The sequence below is a fragment of the Anopheles maculipalpis genome, chromosome 2RL (assembly GCF_943734695.1).
Source record: "Anopheles maculipalpis chromosome 2RL, idAnoMacuDA_375_x, whole genome shotgun sequence".
In the NCBI taxonomy this organism is placed as follows: Eukaryota; Metazoa; Arthropoda; class Insecta; order Diptera; family Culicidae; genus Anopheles; species Anopheles maculipalpis.
This window is the reverse complement of record NC_064871.1, coordinates 15,744,271-15,766,462: the sequence shown is the minus strand read 5'-3', so window position 1 is coordinate 15,766,462 and position 22,192 is coordinate 15,744,271. Positions and strand designations below refer to the sequence as shown.

At 43.1% G+C, this 22,192-nt stretch overlaps 2 protein-coding genes across 3 annotated transcripts in view; one reads left to right on the top strand and one right to left on the bottom strand.

The window, feature by feature from the left end:
• The window catches only part of LOC126557475 (dihydropyrimidinase), a 445,624-nt gene that overhangs the window by 61,527 nt on the left and 361,905 nt on the right, over window positions 1-22,192 (top strand). The gene's annotated exons all lie outside the window — the stretch shown is intronic.
• Window positions 16,770-22,192, bottom strand: part of LOC126556566 (neurofibromin) — a 137,758-nt gene continuing 132,335 nt past the window's right edge. Inside the window, exon 6 of the mRNA XM_050211875.1 lies at window positions 16,770-16,784. Within this exon, the coding sequence (XP_050067832.1) occupies window positions 16,782-16,784 (3 nt within the window). The 3' untranslated portion in view covers window positions 16,770-16,781. The remainder of the gene's footprint in view (window positions 16,785-22,192) is intronic.

Here is a 22,192-nt window from a genome sequence, read left to right as displayed (position 1 = left end):
CTTCAAAAGGACCCGGACTCAAAACCCATCAGGGGATCGGTTCAGAACTGAATATACAATCCGTTAAGTCTAGTAGTAAACTGCTATCTGTCCAGTATGGCTTCAGACGCCCCTAAGCCAAGAAGAAGACGTTCTATTTTACTCCGACTTCAATACAACAATATAATAGGACATAATAACGTTGTAAATGTTAGTGGACAATGAAAATAAGAATTAGCATTTTTATTAAGTATTTTATTAAGTGACAATGTTTAAAACCCGAGACGACCACACAGATCGTAGAGGCGATAACAGCACTGATCTTCACACGGCAAGATCGGGGTTCAAATCCCATCCTGCTCACTCGCCCCCGTATTGTGAGGATTAATGATCCAATTTTTGGGTCTGAGACTCAGCAAGTCTCAGTCAATAGTCAGCGTGACCTATAGCAGGTCGTTAAGCCAAGAAGCAGAATAATGCTGCAAAATGAACCAATTTAACATGTAAATTAATTATGATCAAACCGAAGAACCGTACAACGTAGCTACAGCAGTAGATTTAAACGATGTCCTGTAGACAATCGCCAACCATCCAAAGACAATTCTGTTCAAATGGTTCCGTCTGATTCGATTCCATTTCCTGTCCACTGTGTCGTGGTCATCAGAAAACAGCGTGCTGTGGCGTTGCGCAATGTTTTCTTCTTCTGAACCCTGTCCCCTTCGGCTGCAAGTCTCCGCTCCTTTCGTACTGTCCTGTGCTACACTTGTCTTCCCGATGTGTTCTCAAGCATGGACACACGGGTGGGGGAGCGAGTGAAGGAGAACTCTTATCAATATTTCTGATCAGATCATCAATAAATAAATATTAATAATTTTCCTCCAATTTATTTTTTGGTGAAATTAGGAAATAGAAAAGCCGTAGCACCGTAGCGAATGTGTAATGGTGGTTCCTCCTTTTGGGTTGTGGGGACTGGGTACGCAATTCAGGTTCGCCTATTTGCGTTCAGTGTCCGATGTTGAGTGTGCAGAAAGTAGGAGCGCGGTGTGCTGGCGTGTCTTTGCGTGAAAGGGGACAAAAGTGGGCAAGGGCGAAGGTGGCTGGCGGATATTTGTTTGCCTATTTTTGGCCCTATATAAGGTTCTGCGGTGTGTGTGTCTGTGTGTGTGTGTCGGTTTCACGTGTGTGAGCATAAAGACGGTTTTATTTCATCTCTCTTTGCCACCACCAGCCACCTTTCAACTGCCTTTTTTTTTGTTGCTGTTGCTCTGGGTTTGCCTTCACTTTTATCCTTATATCATCACCTTGAAGAGCTTCTTCAAGCATCGCTTGTCTTGGGGCTGTCCGCGCCGTCCACGACTGGTTCTGGCAGCTCCATTTGCCTGTTTGGAATGGTAGATACAGTCGCACCAGAAGGACCTGTGTCACTTTTAACAGCGGTCCGGGGCGTTCGCTTGTCGTGGGCCCCGGGTAACGAGTGTTGTACGAGTACACGAGCCTTTTTTCTTGCACCTCTTTTTCGCCACCAGTTACCCGTCGATGGGGGGGGGGGGGGGACTGGGGGAGGAAAGGGGGGGAGGGAACAAGTGCCGATGGAAGATGATGTTGATGATGACGATGATGATGATGATGATGATGTATGCTCGGCTGTGTATGTGTCCTCGTGTAGAGTTCGATGGAAAATCGCTCCGCCAGCTGGCCCGTTGGCGGTGGTGACGGTAGCTTTTCTGTTATTGTGCGCGCCCCTGCTAGTGTGGGGTGGATTATGTGCGCCTAACTAGATATCGAGAGTTGGCGAATGGCCTTCAATAGGATAGGCACCCCTCGAGGCAGGTCTGACCAGCACCGGTCAAATCAAACCTACTTTCTTGCCCAAAATCTCGCCAATGCACAGGACAAGATAGGCCAGATAAAGGAATCGACTACTAAGAAGAGGACGAAGGGCAACAACAACGACAAAAAAAAAACACCAATAATAATACCACCCACGTTCATGCATGGTCGAGAGTTGCGGGAAAATTTTCCACAACAGGAAATTTATCCATCCGCTACACTTCTTCGAACCTGCCAAGTTTCAGTTCCGTGCCATATACATATACATCTGGACATTACACAATCAAGTTGCCCACGGGAGGGAGCAAGAGAAATATTGGGACAAAGTCGGGGTAGAAGGCACGGGTAGCATTCGCGCAAGAAGCAATGTCCGAGCATAAAAAAATGGAAGCCACTGCCAACTGGTCGGACAGCAGTCGTAGGGAAAATATATCAAATCGCCATGTCATTGAATAAATGAGAAGAAAATTACATTGAAATCAGAAAGAATTGACATGATGTGAGTATGGGAGTTTGTTTGGTGAACTATGGAGGGTAAGGAAGTAGTGAGCGAGGCTAGCATAGATCTGATATACCGATCTGAAGTGTCTCTTCAGGCGTAACTCGGTGGAGAACCGAACGAGCAATGGACCAATGTCACCAAAATTGAAACATGTCCTCAAACACTCGTGATTAGAATTGCATCGATGTGAAAGCTATTTGTAGAGCGAATAGATAGTTGCTAAGAATTCACTTCTTCAAAGTCAGAATCTTCGATTTTATATCACAACCACGTTTTGTAACATTCGCTCTTTGAATTTGTATCATTTATTTCATATTATTATTGATCCCCCGTTCAAGTTGGTTTTTGCTCTATCTCTCATAAATGAATCCTCGAATGACTCAACATGTTATTTTACCCGAAAACTATCATATCTAATTACCACACAACGGTTGCCACTTCAACTAACCTTGCTGTTCTGTAGTAGGTATGCCTCGTGAAGCAAGCAAACAAGTGAAGCTAATTTTCGAGGAAGCGTACAAAAATATAAGTTAAAGTCATCAAGCTCTCTCGGGTTTTGTTCCCTGTTCCTGGAACTGTGTCGCCCCTGGTACAGTGTATGGTTGTTAATACATTGGTTCCAATGGTGTGAAGTAGTATTTCTCTGAGCAACAAGCTATGTGGAGCAGGTTCGTATAAGGGCTTTTGAAGGCTTAGTACGGGGTTTGTCGTTAATAATTTTGATCGTGTTCAAACTACTAACAGTATGAGACTTGCTTAGCTTTTTTTACACAAAAATATTAGTTGCCATATGCATAAATTGCGCATTAAAGTTCAATTTCGTATTTGCTATTAGATTGAAACTAGTATTTCATTGGTCTGGTCTTTCAGGATTTCATTGGAGTTGCAATACTTTTTTTTAAATTCGATGTCAGACAGACAGACAGAGCAACAGAGTGGGTGAGCAGCATCGTAGAGGCCAAGGCCCTGAACAATTTATTTAAACTTTTAGGCTCATTACACCAGGGCAGCCCGATGGCAGAGGTAAAAGCGGCGCCGGTCCTCACGCAACGGGACCGGCGCGGAAATCATAGGCTCATAGGAAATCTACACTACACTTCAACAACATATTTTAGTTTCCAAGCTTTATCTAAACGACGATGTACATAAAGGGAAGCCCTACGAAAAGCACCCGAAGTTAAACTGCAGAAGAAAGTGGGGGGGATCGATCGTGAGTGAGGGAAGTTGAAGATTAGAAGATGCCCATTAATCCTGCCCTGGCTTGAAAAGAAAATTGATACAAAAAAGCACCACAAAGTCCCCTTTCATACAACACTATTAACCAGTGTGGCAAACGCAGGGCGAAAACGACAGCAACGATTTGTTTTGTTCAAAATAGGAAATTCTTGGGATGAATTCAAACGCACCCACACACACACGTAAAACACACACAAAACTCGCGTAAAATTAATAACGCGATAAAAGAATAATAACAACGTCAGTAAGGATGCTGACGCACACACACACACACACACGAGCAAACGAGACGAAACTTTGAATAGGTAAAGAAGGCTGGAAAAGTAATGCGAGAGAGTGAGAGAGAAACACAGAAAAAATGTAACGAGAGAGTGAAAGGGGGAAAAAATGGGAGAGCTAAAGAAAATTTTTCCTCCCTAAAAATTTGCTTCGTGTGTGAGTGAACGAGAGGCACGTGGAAAACCAATGCTTCACTTATCCATCTTCAGGAAAATCGCTTCTCTTTGCCTTGCTGCTGTCCAGTCAAGCCGGCTCTAAGATGAATGTGAAACCCCGTGCGTATGTGTGTGTGAGTGTACGAAAAAAAAACAGTAAAAACTAAGGAAGAAAACTTCCTAAGCTAAGAAGCATTCGTAATAAGCGAAAAACTAGCGAAAGAGAATAAGAAAAGAGCCACGAAGAGAGTGTGTCCAGCCTGTCCGGTGTTGTTGATCCCTGGCGAAAATCGGAGAAAAGTCCTGCCGCGGCTTTCCACCGCTGCGCTCGCTGGTCAGTTTATCGGCCTAGCGCCGTCTCGCTTTGCTGACCGCTGTTCTCTTTTTCCCTCCCCCAACCAACTAGCCAGCAAAAAAAAAAAAAGTTACCGCCGCCGGTTGGTGCCGAACACGGTCAAACGGATGCTGAACCGGACAAGGAGCTATGCGAAAGAAACGTTGAGAAAAGCAGAGAAATGTAAAAATGAGAAAAGTTTTTACTTTCGATTTTCATCCATCCCCTTGGTTTGCCCCCACACACACACACGCGAGAGCGAGAGGAAAGGAATAATGGTTGCTTGGGGAAACAGAGCGGAGCGGGGGAAACAAAATAAAATAAAAACTGATCTAAGGATGCGTGTGTACGTATGGGTGAGCGATTGAGTGCGGTGGCGATTGCTGGAATACGCGCGGACCGTCGGTCCGTCCGGCTGGCTTGACTGGTGTGTGATGTAATGGCCGTTTTCCATCCATCCTTCCATCCGGGAGGGGTCATTTGTGACAGTCAGATCGGTGTGGGGCGGAAGGTGAAATGGTCGTCGTAGTTAGTGTGTGTGTGTGTGCGTGAGTGAGCGAGCGAACGCATCCGGTGAGAAAAAAGAGGTTCGCATCACTCACCCGGGGGGATGAAGGTAACGCAAATGGAGAGCTGGAGGAGTGAGGATGCAATGATGAGATTTTTTTCTTCCCCCACTCCCCCTCGTTTTCTCGTTCCCCGACTTTCCCACCTCCCTTGCAGGACTTCCTGGACCTATACGTTCACTCCGAAGTCCTGATATGTTCGACGAATTTGTTCTTGGACGGCTCTGTTTTTAAAAGGCATTGCAAGTGTATTTGTGTGCGTGTAGAAATAGGGGGGTGAGTTTTTTTTTCTTGGTTGTTGTTACTTGTTTGAAAAGAAAATCCATCCTTCTAGCCAGGCGCCTCCACCGGAACGGGACGAGGTTTGTGTTAAATGGGAAGGAAGAAGACCGTTAAGAAACAGTTGCAATGGAAACCTGGCATAGCCTGCTCATTGACGATTGAAATGTTGAAGTTGCATGCACAACACCACAGGGTAAGAGCCGACCGAAAGAAGCATGGCCGTAGAACGAAACGAGATGAGTTATGAGTGTATTCCTCCTTTTCCATTTTATGTTGCCCGTCTCTTTCTGCGTTCTGACTTTTTGTGGTTTTTTTTTCTCACTCTTTCATGCTCTCCTTTTCTAGCCCAATGTTGGAAATTTCCCGTGTGCGACGCGCGGTGGCTTTTATTTTTATTTTTCCTCCTGCTTTTGCTTTCGCGAAACGTGCTCTCACGCCATTTCTTCCGGAGAGGAAGCTATTTGTTGCCGTTAAAATGGGGATGAGTGTGTCCTTGCCCATGCATGTGTGTACATACTTTCACTTGATGTCGTTCCACCCGCCTTTCTTCCCCATTTTTACCACCAAATTACACACACGTTCACGTCTCATTCCCTGTTGCTTTGCTGCTTTCGCACATGGTGTTTCTTGGCCGGCCCGATCGCAACATGGAGTTTGGACAGTTGAAAAAAAAAGGGAGGAAGCAGAGGGGGAGAGAATTTTCACTTTTACTTTTAGCCGGGGAGGGGGGGGGGGAGGGAGTAGGTTGGGAGGGAAGAAAAAAAGCTTCCTTTTTCTTTTTGCTACCGAATCCGTCACGAGCACGAGTTCTTGTGTGTTTGTGTGTGTGTGTGTATGTGGTTGCTGTTTCGTTGTATGTACTTGAGAAAAAAGCATTTTTTTATATGGATCCTTTGCACGCGTGTGCGATGTTGAATGTTGGTTGTCGGAGTGTGCGGGTGAGGTTGGCGTTTTGGCATCTTTTATGTGTTTCTCGGTTAGTAGCATTTTTACCTAGTGACCATTGGTCCGAAAATACCCATTTCGCATGAGAGATAATGCTCGGACTCGAATGTGCAAGACGTTACATAGACAATTTTTATCGACTTCGGTGTGTATGTGTGTGTGTGTTCCTTCCGTACAAAATTTCGACCCATTCCGGAGTATAATTTTAAGAAATGGTGAGATAAATGCCATTGGGCCATCACCAAGGTCTACCAAAGCTCGAGACTATGATTGCCTGCAGGCCCCGTCTATCCATTTGCCCACTCCCCAAAAAAAACGCGCCCACCCAACAGCAAAACGGCTTTAAAGGAATGCTTCTCCTATCGATATCGAATTTAAAGCTCCTTTTCCTCACGGACAGGGAGAGACACGCTGACTCAGGGTCACGTTAAAGTTTTCTTGTCCCTCGTCGCAAGCATCCTCCTCCGTACAGATTTTACACAGAAACACACACACACACAGATGCCAAAACATTAAAGTGTGATGGTTGATTTTACGAGCCGTGTACCCGTTTGTCTGTGCTAAATTTTAAAGATCACCAGTTGCGCATACGCAACGTGGTGCTGGATGATGTTACGCTTACTAGCATTTTTGTTGCTTTCGCTGTTGGACACGTGGCACATGGACTGTGGCAGTTTTTGAGGGGGGTGTATGCTTTAAAGTTTTCCACCACATTGAGTGGTTTGAAATTGGATGACTTTAAGGTTCGATTATGTAGGGTTTTCAGGAGTTGAGAGTTGATTGGAAAGGACATTTAAATGCGGTTTTTTTAGGGGCTTAGCACTAGAACCACAGTCATGCCAGTTGTTGATGCATGACTCATATAAATCTAACAGGAAATTTTATGTTTTATCAATTTAAAAATTAATATTCTTCTTGGTCTAACGACTTTGGAAGTAAATGCCAGCCATCTAATGAGTTACGAGACTTAATTTTTTTTTTTCGTTTATTTATGGAGGCTTTGAGTCTTAGAGACCACATTCGCCTCTCTACTGTATAAATAAAATATATAATCTAATACAAAACTATTTCAGGTGTGGGTTGAATATTATTGCGCACTATTGCGATTATGGCATATGATAATGGATACGTTAAAAGGATTGCTTAAATTTCTCCATATAAATGACTGATCCGTAAAAATCAAATAAGGCGATTTTGATGAAGTTTGTCGGGTGATAGAATTTTCGTATAATCGGTGTCTAGTTGGCAGGTGGCTCGGTGTGTCGTGTATCCATGGCAATCGGTGAGGATGTGGCGGACGGTGATTTCAACCCCACAGAAGCTGCAGAACTGCAGACCTAGATTTTTCTAGAAGGAGGAGCCGACCATCGTTACGAGACTTAATGAGACAACATATTTGGATAGTCAACCTTCACTACCATCATTAATAAATCCTGTGAGCGAATAGCGAACAATTAAAATGAGGCGAAAAAAGCAGAATATCTGTACCGAAAAGACGTATCAAATGCAATTTAAATTCTTCCAAAATGGTTTGCTTTATTCTCTTCAATAATTTTGAATTTTTGCCAGCAGAATTGATAAAGCACCAGCCAAAACGGATGGTAAAGATAGAAACCAGTCCATGGCGTTATTTAAAATGGACATTTGATGTGTTTTCTAGTTCGTTTTTTTATTTAAAAGTGTTGACACTAGCTTAATTGTTGAACCAAAATATTTTTCATAGCTTCCAGTCCAGTCCAAAAAACCAGTCAAAATAGCTGATCCGGCAGTTCTTATGTTACCAGTTTCTTGTTTATTGTTCATCAAAAAAATAAATTAAGAAAACTGAAATAAATATTCTATTCCATTACGAATAACAAAAAAATGCGTCATTAAAATTCATAATCGCATTTTCACGTCAAAAACAAGAAGTACTTCTACTCGCGTCATCACTTTGGTGGTCGAAGTTGGCTGAAATTTAGCATTTCCATGTTGTAAATAAGAACTACTTCACCCGAAAGCCCGAAACTTCGACCGGATTCTTTCATTTCTAGCTTCTACATTAATTTCATTTTCAAGTTATGACCGTCTGGATACAAAGCATTTTTTTTTCCTACATTTTTTATAAATCTCGTACAATCTCGCCTGCCTGCGAGACAATCGTGCCTGAATTTCGAACGGAATTAGTACCAGGGGTGTTTAATTTCCCTCGCCAAACTTCATCGCATTCGGCGCGGGTGATAAAGTGGTGGCCGTACGATCGATAAACTTAATTTAAATAAATCCAAATTCGTTTCGTTCCGATCCCAAAGGGGTTTTCCACTACTGCACGCCTTTTTTTTTGGCTTTACATGCGAGCTACGTTCATCACCATCAGCGTATAACTTTAACACTGTCACGCTTATTTGCGGATAAGTACGTAGTCGGAATGGAGCAAAACCAAACCAGCGACAATCTTAAAACAGAACTCTAAAACAGCAACTAATCATAAAACAAAAAAAAACCAAAAATCTAAACTATCGCGCTACGAGAATGGTCAGGTAAAACAATGCCTTTCCCCAAGGCGTAGGTTAAGGGCTTGGATTGCTGTGTTTTCCGGTCAGCCACCCCACTTGCTACCGACCGTTGCAAACGCCACGGAACCGGACAGAAACGGTGACGGCCCGTACGGTGACGGTTACAACGGAATCGCGTGCTCACAATTATTACGCCCCTAATGCTTCCATGGTTCTTTAAAACCGAAATAGCGTTTTGGGTTATTTTTCATTTATGATATTTTCATTGCGCCCACCTGCGGCGGGGCGGACCTTCCCGGACGGCTTTCCCTGGGCGCCACCACCGGCCACCGGACAGTGTTGCCGCTCGACAGTGACGACGATTAGGTTGATGATTATGGTTACGACGATTTTAGGGTGGAGCTCGCGGTGAAAAACTGCGTCGTCGTCGTCGTCGTCGTCGAGCGAAGGATAAAAAGGTATATTATCATTCCTTTTTTTTTGTACATTTTTTGTTGTGTTATTGTGGCTTCGTTACGTGCTGTTTGTTCCGCAATGGGCTGAGGAACATCCTCCCGGCCATTAAGGTGAATCCTACCAGTGGCCAGTGTCTGACCGAGTGACCGCTGATGATCGTTAGCAGTCGGGTGGGTTGGGTGGGTTGGTAATTTTCCAAACGTGCACAACACAAAATATGCCACCATCCCTGGTGCTGGCCATTCCGTAGCAATATTCCCGCTAACCCACGTGGAAGGGCTTTAAAAGGACATGGTGCGCGCTGCTAGAATCATTCCACTGTTTTTGATAATCAGATTAAATTGAACCTTTTGTTTTCCACCATTTTGATCAACTTTAATCAGGGAAAGTGCGTTGAGCGGACTTTTATTTTTTCGCCCCCCAACATTCGACTGGCGTCCGAGCCTAAGGGAAGTTTCTGCCCATCCAAGAAGTTTCTTTATCATTTTGGCAGATAATTCTGCCTGCACAAAGATCCATTTCATTGTGAGTTGTGTTTTAGCATTTTATATTATTTATATAAACACAAATCAACCCCTTCCTGGGTGTTACCTTGTGCGGTATCGGGTCCATCCTTATCACTGGTGACTTCATTTCCTGGCACCTCCACCGGCAGCGTGTGCTTTCGGACGTGTTTTGCTAATCCAACGTATGATCCCTGACCGGGTACCAATTCCATTACCTTCCCGGTTTGCAATAAGCCCTACACCCGGACGGTCCCGTGGACACGGACCGGGGTGGAAAAATGAAATCAATCAATACTTTATTACGTTACGTCACACTGGATGGTTGGGCTACTTTGGCAGCAGCGGCCTAAAGTACCCGAAAAGTATGACCCGATCCCATCAGATGCAGGGGCTTTTGACTTATTTGTTGCTGCAGCCGGGGGAAAAAGGGGAAAAAGACACGACACGAGTACGGGAAGATTACATTGCATTACTTGAGGTGTACTTGTGTGCCATTGCCAAGAGCCGTTTCTTTCTTTTCCAATTTTCGTCTTTGCGGCGTGGTTGGTTGTGGACGTTTCAATATTTACTGTCCTATGTATAGAAAGTATTTCAATAAAGAACTGTTTTTTTTATACTAAAAAGGTGAATTTTTATATTTTTCATTTAGGAAAATCAAAAAATTTCTTAGTTAAGTGCATTCGTGCTACTCCTGCTTGTCCTATTTTACTCATGTCTATATTAAAAATCTAATTTTCGTTGTTCCCCCCTTACTGTCAGGTACACCTTCATTATTCGTAACGAAGTCTTCCTTCAAGATAGCTCGAAACGTCTAAGAATATGTTGCCTGCAATGTGTGTGAACGCTTCCCCAACCAAAAGAAAGAAACAAGAAATCCCTACAATAGTTCATCGCTGCTGCTGCTGCTGCTGCCTTCGGTAACAGCACAGGTTGAGGCGTAATTGTGTTGGATGGTCGCCGCTCTCGGTTTGCAGCTTGTTGCAAAATAATTTTGCTAATCTGATCACGTATCGATATAAGGTTCATTACTATGTTTCTGATTTTTTATTTCTTCATCGGCCTCCGGGCCGCGTACCTGGTAGCAATGTTGGACTATGCTGCGGGGGTTGCTAGGGTTACGCTTTCCGGCTGAGTGCATGGCAAGGCCACGGTATCCATCCATTTTCTTTTCTGGGTTGCGCATATAAGGCACCGCTCCCCGAGTAAAGTTGGCGGTTGGGGGCGTGTGGAGGAGAGCAAAGGCAGGAAAAGAGGTTGCCTGACGCAATCTATAAACTGTACATATTGAATTCTCCGGCACATAATCCCCAGGTACAGCTAGAGCACGGTGGCAGAGGCAGGATTATTTTTTATTTGTCATCCCAATGCAACGGAAATGCAAGACATTGGGACACGACGGGCGGGAACACTGGTGGGTGGGTAAGTTGTGCGTTGTGATATGTCAACCCAGGCCCAGGGCTATCCATTGATACGTCCGTACGTAGGCTGGCATGCGTGCCAGGACGAGGACACACATTACGACAGATAGAGGTTTTGTGCTCGAATCGGCTGGTAAACTTCGACCAATCGATAGTGTGAAATTTTAGCTCGCTACCAGTGCGCCGTACAAGTTCTTTGTCCTGCAGCATCGGAGTCACTTCGGAGCTCGCACATTACGCTTTAGCAAGAATCCGGAATCAAACACACCCAGCGAGCTAAAAGCTAAAATGTATGATAAATAAGCGCTCGCAAGCAACACAAACAACCAAATTGCCGCACACACACACACAGAGACGAGAAAACGCAGCCAAGGGTGTGCGCTAATGGGATGAAGGGAAGGCGAATATTTTGCTTGAATTTCCTATGTACAATAAATATAATATTTTTAATTAATTATAACTCTCGTGCGTGTGTGCGTGGTGATGCTGCGCGTGTTTTGCTGGCAGGCGCGTGTGTTGGCGTTATGTCTTTATGTGCGTCGGTCCCCGGGCCGGGGGGTCTGGGCATCGTCTTGGACAGTGCCTCGGTGTTCGTTACCTCGGTACCGACGAGAAGGACGAGTGGAAGACGGAAAAACGGTTTTCCTTTCGTCCTTATCATGTGTGGCTTGTGTGTTTGCTTGTGCGATGGTGTGGATGCTGGCTGCCTGGAAAGTTGTGCTTCGATGCCACGTCCTTTTCCGGCGATGTTTTTTTTTCCTGTTTTGCTTTCCATTGGACGTTCGGCAAATGAGTGAGTGTTTCATATTTCGGGTGGATCGTATAAATTCTCCACACCGCAGGCTGCTGTTAATGTTTATTTTTGCGCCCCGGCCTGTGTCTTGTCCCGGTTTGCAGATCTCTTCTTCGTTTTCTGTTGTTACTTTTACCTCGCTCGCTCTCATACATTTTCGGTCTCCTACTTTCCTCTCTTGACTTAGCTATTTTATACAATATTTGATGCTTTTTTTTCCCTACATTTTAGTAAAAATTTCTTTCTTAGAGGAATTTCATGCTTAAGTTCTAATTTTTCTTAAAGGTCTCTAAAAAAAATCAACATAAAACTACATATAGTGTTTGTTAATATGTGTTAGTTTAATATTCTGAAGAATTTAGATGGAAAGCAATAATATAATAATTATTAAATTGTTGAAAAATGTTTACATAGTCATGATTTAAGGTTTCATACAAATTCTGTAAAACTATTTGTAAAGAAAAATCAATGTTTTTACTACTATTTTCCGTGCGTTACACTCTAAAAGGTGTAACAAATTACAAAAAAAAAGTTTTGGAAAAAAACTCGTTTTCCATATTTATTTGCACACATTTTTTTGACAAAAATCAGTAAAATAATTAGTTTTATTTTGCTCATCTTCGTCACTAAACTGTCTCGTAAAAATCATTTCGAAATGATACATAATTATTCTGTCAAAAATCAATGCCGTATGCCTTCACAATAAATATTTATTATTAAACAGATCTTTGAGTAAACTTTATTGAAACATTTTTATTTAATTTCGAGTGGGACGGCTTAGCCGAATTGCTTATTGAACCATTTAATCGATCACAAAAATCGCAAACCGCCAGATACGCTAAAGGAATGGAGGCTTGAAGCTCGCGGTCAGAAACGGTCCAAAGTTCCTAAACTGTGCGCAAAATTTGACGAATAAACGTTGGTATATTGGCTTATTTTGCTTAGCTGCCGAAATACTATAGCTAGCTTTCATTTCAAGTATTCTTTTGCTCCTTCCCGACAGGCTGTCGCTCGTCCTGATGAAACCTGTCAAGATTAGAGTTTCTTCATTCGTTACAACAGTTCGAATACTTGTCTTGAATCTTCCCCTATTTTTTTTTGGAAAATTCTGCTCAAATCCGGTGACAAAATCTCAACCAACTCTCTGACCCTACTGTCTGAGATGATTGTTTGTTCACTGAGCGGAGTATGTAGCGTCCTCGTTTTCATTCAATGTTCAGTAGGGCGTAGGGAAGAGCATCCTTATTGACAGTTTGTCTAAATTGTACGTCATAGGCTTTGGTCATTTTGAACTAATGTTTTTAATTATTTTTTTTTCACAGCAGCGTCTTCTTGCTCCACTTGCTTTGAACCACTTTGGATACTTGTACAATTTGCATACGTTTGCATATAAATAGCTTTGAGTGAAAAAAAATCATACTTAAAATTAACACACCATTTTGTTTCACCAAACGCTTGGACTGTCCACTGGCAGTTGCGCATATTGTTTAGAATCAAAACAACAAAACAAGAAAGTAATGGACATACAATCATCCATAACTATGTGTTTTTAATAGCACCAACTGCCGAATGATTTAAAATGTATTGTAAAATAAACCACTCGTAAGGCTCGTGGTGTTCCCGATCGTACCGCTGCCCGTCATAGTAATAATTTTATGTCGTACAGCAAAAAGAAAACAGAAGGTTGGGCAGTCGAATAATTTTACGATTGATCTCTTTGCATAGAAATGGCTTCATCAGATTGGTCGTGCCGTGTATCTTTGGCACAGTGAAGTCGCCGGCCCGGTCCCCTCCAATGTACGAAATCGCCAACACCCGCCCCGACGTTTATCAACGCGACGCTAGAACACTTCCGTTGGGTCGTTTTGATCGTTTGTGAACTCATTACATTCAAACTCACCGATAGGGCTGTGGGGCTAAGCGAGGCCTGGGCCAGGCAATCGTGCTTACCACTTCATCATCAACACCCACTCGCGGGCTTCCCCTCGCCCTCGCTCCATTTCGTACGAAGACAAACGCGTTGTTTGCGTGACTAAAGTCCTGGCGCTTGGATGAGTTGGGCACGTTGGTTGGCGCCCTAGCTCGCTTCATTGGTTCAGCTTTTTTTTTTATTTCGTTTGTTTTGCTCAGATGCCTTGCTGTCTGTTCTGTGGCATCGGTCGGTAGGCTGACGCTAGAACGGAACTAGCTAGCTTGATATACACGCTGGCCAAGGCATAGGCAGCGCTTGCATAGGGAGAGGAAAAATTAAGTTTATGGCTATTTAATTTTTCATACGACCTGCTTAAACACTCTCTACTTTATGTCTGCCGACGGTTTTCACCAGGTCGTCAAGGAGAACGCGCTGAACATGATTTTTAATAATGAGTAAAGGGCTGTTTTGCGTTAGAAAGCTTTGTGTAAGAATTTTAACACAAGCTCACTTAGTGACGTGGTCAACACAAGGCTTACAATTAGTCGATTTAGTCGCTGATTGTTGTTCCTTTTTCCCTCTGCCCTGTGGATCAGCAGCCTCGCTACGAAATGCAAGACGTTCTGCTAGAAATAGAAAGTAAAAATTAATCCAACTTTTCCTTCTCGTTCGCCTGTAACCGACTGGGGACTGCTGCTCTTATCTTACGGCTTCGCATCCCAACCACGGCATTGAGAGTTGGCTTCCTTTTCGCGCCCTGCACACCGTCGCAGGTATGCGAAAGTATGGACACTGTTCTATCCTTTCGGTATTCGTGTTAAGAAAAAAAAAAGAAAGAAACAAACTGGAAGGAAATCCACAATAAAACCAGCCCCGTTTTCCCTTTCAAAGCTCGCGCACGTTTACCGGGCGAAAAGTGAGTGTGTGTTTTTGGTCTGTGAAAGAGAAAATGGGACCATCTCAGAACCTTACGGTGAAGAAGCGAAATGGCAGCTGCTGCTGCTGCTGCTGGCGTACATTAAATTAATATTTATGTAATTTCTTATTAGGCTCTTATGTGTTTAGCTTAATGTGCGCTGTACACATTTAGGGAAGCATAAAAATGAATGTGAGCTGTCTAATGCAAATCAGTTGTGTTGGTGATAACGGTCAGCGGTCCGGAATTCTTCTGTGTGTGTGTGTGTTCGATGTAGGTAATTTCCTAAAAGTTTTTACGTTTTCTTTCCCTGCCAAAGAAATTATTTTCCACGAGTAAGATATACGAGAGTTTGGCAAGAAGGAATCAAATGAACGGTCTGCCAGTTGTGTAAATAGTGAGCTGAACAAAACCTGTTTAAGTTACTAATAAGCATTGTAAATAACATTTAAAAATAGGAACTGACTAATAGTTTGTCTAACGCATGAGATAAAATATGTTAATTTTCTCATAAATCTAGCGATAATGTTAATAGCAAAGACGCAGCATCAATCTCGTTCATCCAGTTCAACAGATCTGAGCAGGTCGAGGCACTCTAGTAGCTCTCATAAATCGGAAGGCTTTAGCAGAAACTCCACTTAAACACGATTCCGCTCACAAGGCTGCAGCCGTTTATCGATTGGGAGGAAAAATACGAAACTTTTCCGATACGCTAATGCGTGAAAACGCGAGTACTAGGATTTTGTTCCTGTATTGCTTTTGCTGTCTTAATTGTCGATCGTTTAAAAGGGCTGATTTTATTCATGAATCTCTCCGGTTCTCTAAATCTCTAGAATTCTTTCTCTGGTTGGTAAAAATTCAACCACAAAAAAAGATCATAAATTTACGTCAAAATCCTACGAATGTTAACGAATGCAATGGATCTTGCTGTACCTTATGTACGCACCCGGCACGAAAAGCTATGAAATAATGGATCAGATAAAGAAGCCACGTAAGCAGCATGGTTGCGATAATCGTGTGCAAGGTTTGTGTACGACAATGACGGTGTCTGACGATAGTCTGAAGTCGCCTCATACATAAATTACACCCAAAACCACTCCGGGAGTCAGCCAGCAACCCTCAGCCAGCCGGGGAACTATCTGGGTGCAGGAATTAACTGGGAGACAGATTTATTTCTTCTTCGTTCGACAAACACATCGTACAGATTCATCTTTGCGGCTTTGAGTGTAATTCCAGCATTGCCAATCTTGTTTCATTTATCTTTCTTTTTCAACTATAATTCATCATACAAAATGTCTTACGCGTTAGGAAATATGTATCGCAGACGGTAAATTCGTACTTGTGAAAAACTGAAACACAGTCAGAAGCGAAGAACGTGAAGGGATAGAAAATGCAAATCGAAATTTTGCACTAAATTGAGTAACGAATCCTTGATGCACACATTGTGTAAGAATGTCGTTGTAGCAATTAATCATTTCCAAAAGTAATTCGTTCATAGCTTTTGGTTAAATTTTATGAAGCTAAGCGAAAGCGTGAACACACTTGCTATTGCTATTTACCGATAGATGTTAAGGAGACAATAAATTTCGAATATCAAAAAATGATTTCGATATGTTCTATATCGAATTAAGAATTCAGCTACTCTTTCCGGAACATTTTGTCTGTCCCACGCGCTACAACGTTTTGTGATAATACGGCGGGTTCTCATTCAAAAACAGTAAATAGTAATCGCCCACAAACGTCTCACCAGCAGCGACATAAAAAGCATAAAACAGTGATCCACCCTCCGAGAGATTCTCCGTCCCGTACATAAGGCTTTCAAAATACATAATATCAAGCGGGGAGAAATTATTTTAAAATGCTCTCGAATGATGCAACCTGTTGCGAATATTTTCGTTCCGCAACCGCCCGCCAGGCTCGTGTAAAACAAACGAGATTTAGGGCAGAGCAAACCGTGGAACAGAGCAAGACAGCCGAAAACGAAGGCTGGTTGGTTGGTTAGTTCAAGCAAGCTGGCGAAATGATTATTTGGTGGCAGAAGAAAGTCACGACGGCACAACGATCCGTGGCAACGGTCACGGCCAGACAACGCGTGGGGGTGAATGAAAATTTTCGCTAGAATCCTTCGCCACGGGACGCATGGTTTGCAGATACGAGAGATGCGGCCGGGAACCTGTTTACTGTTGACTTTTAGACCTTCCGGACGTTTTATTTCACTTTTTTAAGTTTACTGCGGGGGGGGGCGGATCGGGTCGAGGAGTTTATTATGTTTTCCGGGGAGGGTGACGATCGTATTTGGGCGCCGCGTGGGCAGGGATTGAAGGTTGAGATGGGTTTTGTTGTCGTTGCGTTTGTCGGCGACGTTCGGCGGGGTGGATGCCGTTTGTCGATGAGATTGTAAAATCTGGCAAAAGGGATTTTCAAGGACAAGGTCGTCAGACTTAAAAAAAAGGGGTTTCGGGTCGGCCAGTGAACCGTGTCGGGAACGGGTATCGGAATAGGAATGTCAGTGGTGATTTGACCTAATTTTCAACTGCAGACTATGTTTTGCAGATTGTCGGCACACAGTGGCTGTGCTCATTAAAGCTGTGATTTTAGTGTTTGGTTAATCGAACATTTGTGTAACATTGAGCGTAGCTCAAAATAATTATTTTTTTGTACTCTCATGATTCAGTGATTCTGTCGTAATAGAACAAGTGTTTAAAACAATATGCGATTTTAAAGTCAACAATAATAAGACTGAAATCTGTTCTTCTGCCAAACAGTTTCTGCCAAGCAGAAACAGTCTTCTGCTCCATGTTTAAAACAATATGCGATTTTAAAGTCAACAATAATAAGACTGAAATCTGTTCTTCTGCCAAAATCGATAATTGTTTTAAACATTGAAACACTTGTTTTTTTTTTAAATCAGATAAAAACTATAATTTTATTTTGAAACACTGTTTCCCTGTTCCTTTAGCAGACTGTATTTCTTATGTTAATAAAGCGATAAAAATGCGCAATAAATTATGGGCTGCTGAGATCCGAATTCGAACCGAATGTAAAGTGGGCCAGCAAAAAAAAAAAAAAAAAGAAACGACCGAACTCGTACAGTCCAATCCCTACTGGAAAACAACCCCATGTAACATACAGCTGCACATGGCGCATCTGGAGGTTAGAAGTTGTACGTGTACGCCTGCGTCTTCACTTCCATGGTACGCATTTCTGCGAAAACCATCCAAACTGAAGGATAAAATTTTTCTTCCCTTTCAATCGGAAACGCACGCGTTCCTGGTATGGGTGGAAAAATTAAAAACTCACTCACCAACACCACCGTGCGTCGATGGAGCTTTCACTTTCGTCCACCATGTATTCGTCCTCGTTCGTTTCGGTCTCGTGTGGCATCATTTACTCTCCCGCCGCACACATGTGCTCGCCGCCCAATTGAGTGACTTTCACTTTTCCAGCATGCTGTCGTGGAAAATTGAGCGGTTCACGGAAAGTGAAAGGTACACACCAAACAAAAACAAACCAAGCCGGGCGGTGTTTTGGTGCCGTGAGATGCCGTAGTTGGAAAACTGAGCTACTCTCATTTCCCCTGCTATATATTGTGATGCAGCGAGAGAATTGTGTTGATGTTGACTGTGAGCTCCATGATGTTCGTTGTGGTGGGGAATAAAACGATTTCCCCTATCCGAGGGCTCTTCTTCGCAGGAGAAAATATTGCAAATTTTAAGTGCGACGCTAATGGGGCAGGGAAGGATGACTCGAATGGGCAAAAGCATATAGACTGGGTGTTAATAATAAATAAGCTTTAGTAATTATTTGCCATAATTATACAATTATACAATATGAAAAAGGATAAAAAGATATGAGAATTTTATTTGGGTAAATATTTTACAGAATTTTTTAAAAATGTATTTAATTCAGAAAAACTCTTTTAAATTGTTTCAACCTTTATAAAAGAATATTATTTAAATTTTTTCATACTGTTTAATCAGCATACTACAAAAATATATAATTTAACATCACACCTCCACTAAAGATGTTAAAAATTTAGCGTACATGAAGACAATCTTTCCATGTGTACGTGAAGCACAAGGCCCAACGCAAAAAAGCCAGCGCAATAGAGGATAAAGCGCTGCCTGCACTTGCCAGGCAATGGGTGGCCGCACAACCTTTCCACACACGCAACCTGCGCCCACATACATCACACATCGATGCCCGACTGCTCGGAGCAACATTTATGTACGCACACGCACACGTGTGCCTTCTTTTGCGCTCGTTATCGTCGCCTCTGCCCCAACGGTCCCTTATCTCAACGCAGTAAGCTACCTTTGATGCTGGGGAGGATTTGATGGGGGTACAGTGATGCTGATGCCTGCCTGCAAATAAGATTCGGACGAAGTGAGATATTTCGGACAAACCCGGATCGGGCCGGTGGGAGGGGGGTGCGACAACGACAGAGAGAATGACCGAAGGCAGCGATTTCCTGGAAAATGTTGCCCTCTTGTCTTCATTTCTCTACAGTCAGTCTTCTCCGCTTCTCTTTTTTCCCTCCCTGTATATTTTTTTTTTTACATATTTTCCAATGTATTTCTTTCTTGGCGAGCGAGTAAGATGGTGTTTTTGGGCCGAAGCAAAATTAGAAGCAACGCAACGCACTGTAGATCCAATGTAGAGATGATGGCGGCGAATGGGCTGAGGCGCATGGAAGGTTTTGACCGTGGAGGTGGTAGGAGTGTTACAATTCAAGTCACTTATTAAAGTTTTTCTCCCCTCCCCCCCCCCCCCCCCCCCGTCGCTCCGTTTCCCCTTTTTCCCACGTTCCGCACGCGTGTGATAGAGCGTACAGCGTGCAGGAGGCCTGTTTCCTTTAGCAACTACGCCACCACATGTGAGCGCGAGCGAGTAGTAGTAATGGGAAATATGCGCTGCTCTAGTTTCCGATTGCGAGTTCGAGTTTGCTCCTTTTTCTTTTTCGGTTGCTTCGCTTGCTGGGGCTCCACTTGTCGGTCGTTTCGATACGAAAGGATGTGTATTGGCTTTCGGACGGTGTGGACGATGTGAGGAAGTGCGACCGGTGAAAATGACTTCGCGTCGATGGATGTGGTTCCGGGGCCGATCAATTGAACCGGGAATGAGCAAGTCATAAAAGGCAAAAAGGCGGGACACGAAGACGGAAGGGTGGGCCAGTTGGTGGGTTATGTATGCCACGATTGTGTATCTATGCCAACTGCAAACATTGGCCTTGTCTGGGCTGGCTGTGGACGCAGTATTTGTTTATTTGCTCGCTGTAGCTCTGTGGAGCACGCATAATGAATTATTTGAAAAAAGAAAAGGCTGTACAGGACGCTTCAACGCTGGACGTTCAAGTGTGGTTTTTTCGGGCTTTTTTTTCCTTTTTTTGCTTGGAACGTACAGTGCGTAGGTGAAAAATTAGTTAACACATTTCAATTCGGAAGGAGTTTGTATGGTGGAACGAAGTCTGTGCAATGGCGGAAGATAAATTGCGTTGCTTAAATTATACAGACAGTCCCAACAATGATTGGCAGTGCAGTGAAATGCTACTCGTTGTTCTGTTACAGTCCAAATGCCTAACCACTTTACGCTACAGTTCTAGATTAATCGCACTCCAATAATGCGGATTAGCTTTCAATTGAGGCGGTGTAAAAGTGCGACGAATGACGGTTGGTTCTACGGTGCCTTCTCCGGTGTCCGACTATCCGAATTTGACGTAATTTTAGTACGTTAATATAAAGTAGCTGTAACTGACTGGTAAACACATAAAATGTTAATAAATTTGGTGATTTTTTGTGTTCTGATTGGCAAGGAATGCCACGCCAGCGTCACCTGCTATAAAATCATTAAAACTTCATAATAAAATGGAAAATCTAGCTGCGTCTAGGCCTCTTTCCTAGCTTATTTGAAACGACTCTCATAATAGTTGTAAGATCTCTCTACGAATCTAAAAATAATTTAAAAAAAAAACAGTTTTTGATTTGAATCTTGAAATATCTCTGGAGATTATTAACTACTGCGGAGCGAGTTTATTACCCTGTTCCCAAAAAGAGTTTACGATTCGAATCACAGAAGAGTTGTACACTTGCTTTGTGATCAGTTTATTCAAATTATTCATTAGAAAGATTTAAATCAGACACTCTTAGCCAGTATGCACATAACGCTTGTCATTCTTCATACTTAATTAGTCACTTAACTGAATTTTTATCGAAAAATAGGATAGCTGCCAAACTTTCCCAACATCCCCAAAAAATATGGAAAATGATCGTCACGTGACAATAACGGGCATCAAGTCCCATCGAGATCGAGTGAGGACTAACCGTCCAACCACGTGGTATCAGCAAGATTAGTAAGCCATTCGATGGCCGGGGTGACTTAATAGGTCGTTGTTAGCCCAAGAAGAGATGAAAAATGGTCAAAAATGTACAAATAACACGTTTTCCTTTTAAAAGAATGCAATCTATCACTTTCTTCCACTGGTTTACAATCCTTTCATTCTAGTCGAAAGTAGAAGTTTTGTTGCCTAAAGCAATTGTGCCACTGAAGGTTTTAAATTAATTCGCGCTTCAAGGACGCATACGATTAAAAGTTTTGCTGTAGTAGCTGTAAATGAGTTCAACGCCGGCTAGTCATTGCGCCATTTCGGTCCGATTTCGAATAAAAACAATGCATATTCATTTGGAAGCCACCGGTATCGTGCATGCGGTGAGTTGAAAGTACCCCCGGGTGCTTAAAGGCGATTTTCCTTTTCCGCTTCCTTACCGCTTCTCCTTCCCCCCCCCCCCCCCCCCCCCCAAAAAAAACGACAGTCATTACAGCAATTGGTGTGCTGGCACCTTGCTCCTTCACGTCCAAAACCGGGGTGGGGATTCTAGTGTCAGTACTCAGCGTGAGGTGAGGTGTTGAAAACCCCGAGGCGGCGCCAGAACACGGCGGACGAGTACATAATTTTTGAGGATAACACCCAGCAGCTGGCGCATGCGAGCCAACACTAGCCGAGGCGAAGGTTTCGTTTTGTGAGGTTATGAAAGTGAAGCACTTCGTAACGGCAAACGAAAAGTGTCGTAATAAAATTAGTCGAAATTGGTGACCGACCACCGAGAAAGAAAGCGAACAGTGGTCAGCGCTAGTTGGGAAGTTAATTTTTAGTGACCGCTGAGTGGCGGGGTTTCACCGGAACACGCCGACAGCTGCCGGTAGGTCCGATTTTTGAGCAAAGTGAAAAAAAAAAACGAGAAGACTGTCATAAAATTAACCACCCGTCGGTTGATCCTTAGTTTGGTCATTGGCAGATTAGCAGGTAAAGTCATGCCGGTGGACGGATGCCTTGGACGGTACTGTCTGAGGAGGAACGAAAAAGGAATCTATGAAAATAAAATAATACTTCATAAGATAGTACAGCAAGTCAGGATATTCAAAACATTGCTCAAGAGTTTGTGTACAAGTGACTATATCTGATCTCGAATCGTATCAATTTGAAGCAATAATCGTAGCTACGGACTGGATGGAAGCAATATAACAAGTAGAGCAAATCGCCGAGAACGGCTAGGAATAATGTTTGGGAAATAGTTTAGGATGGCATGCTTCA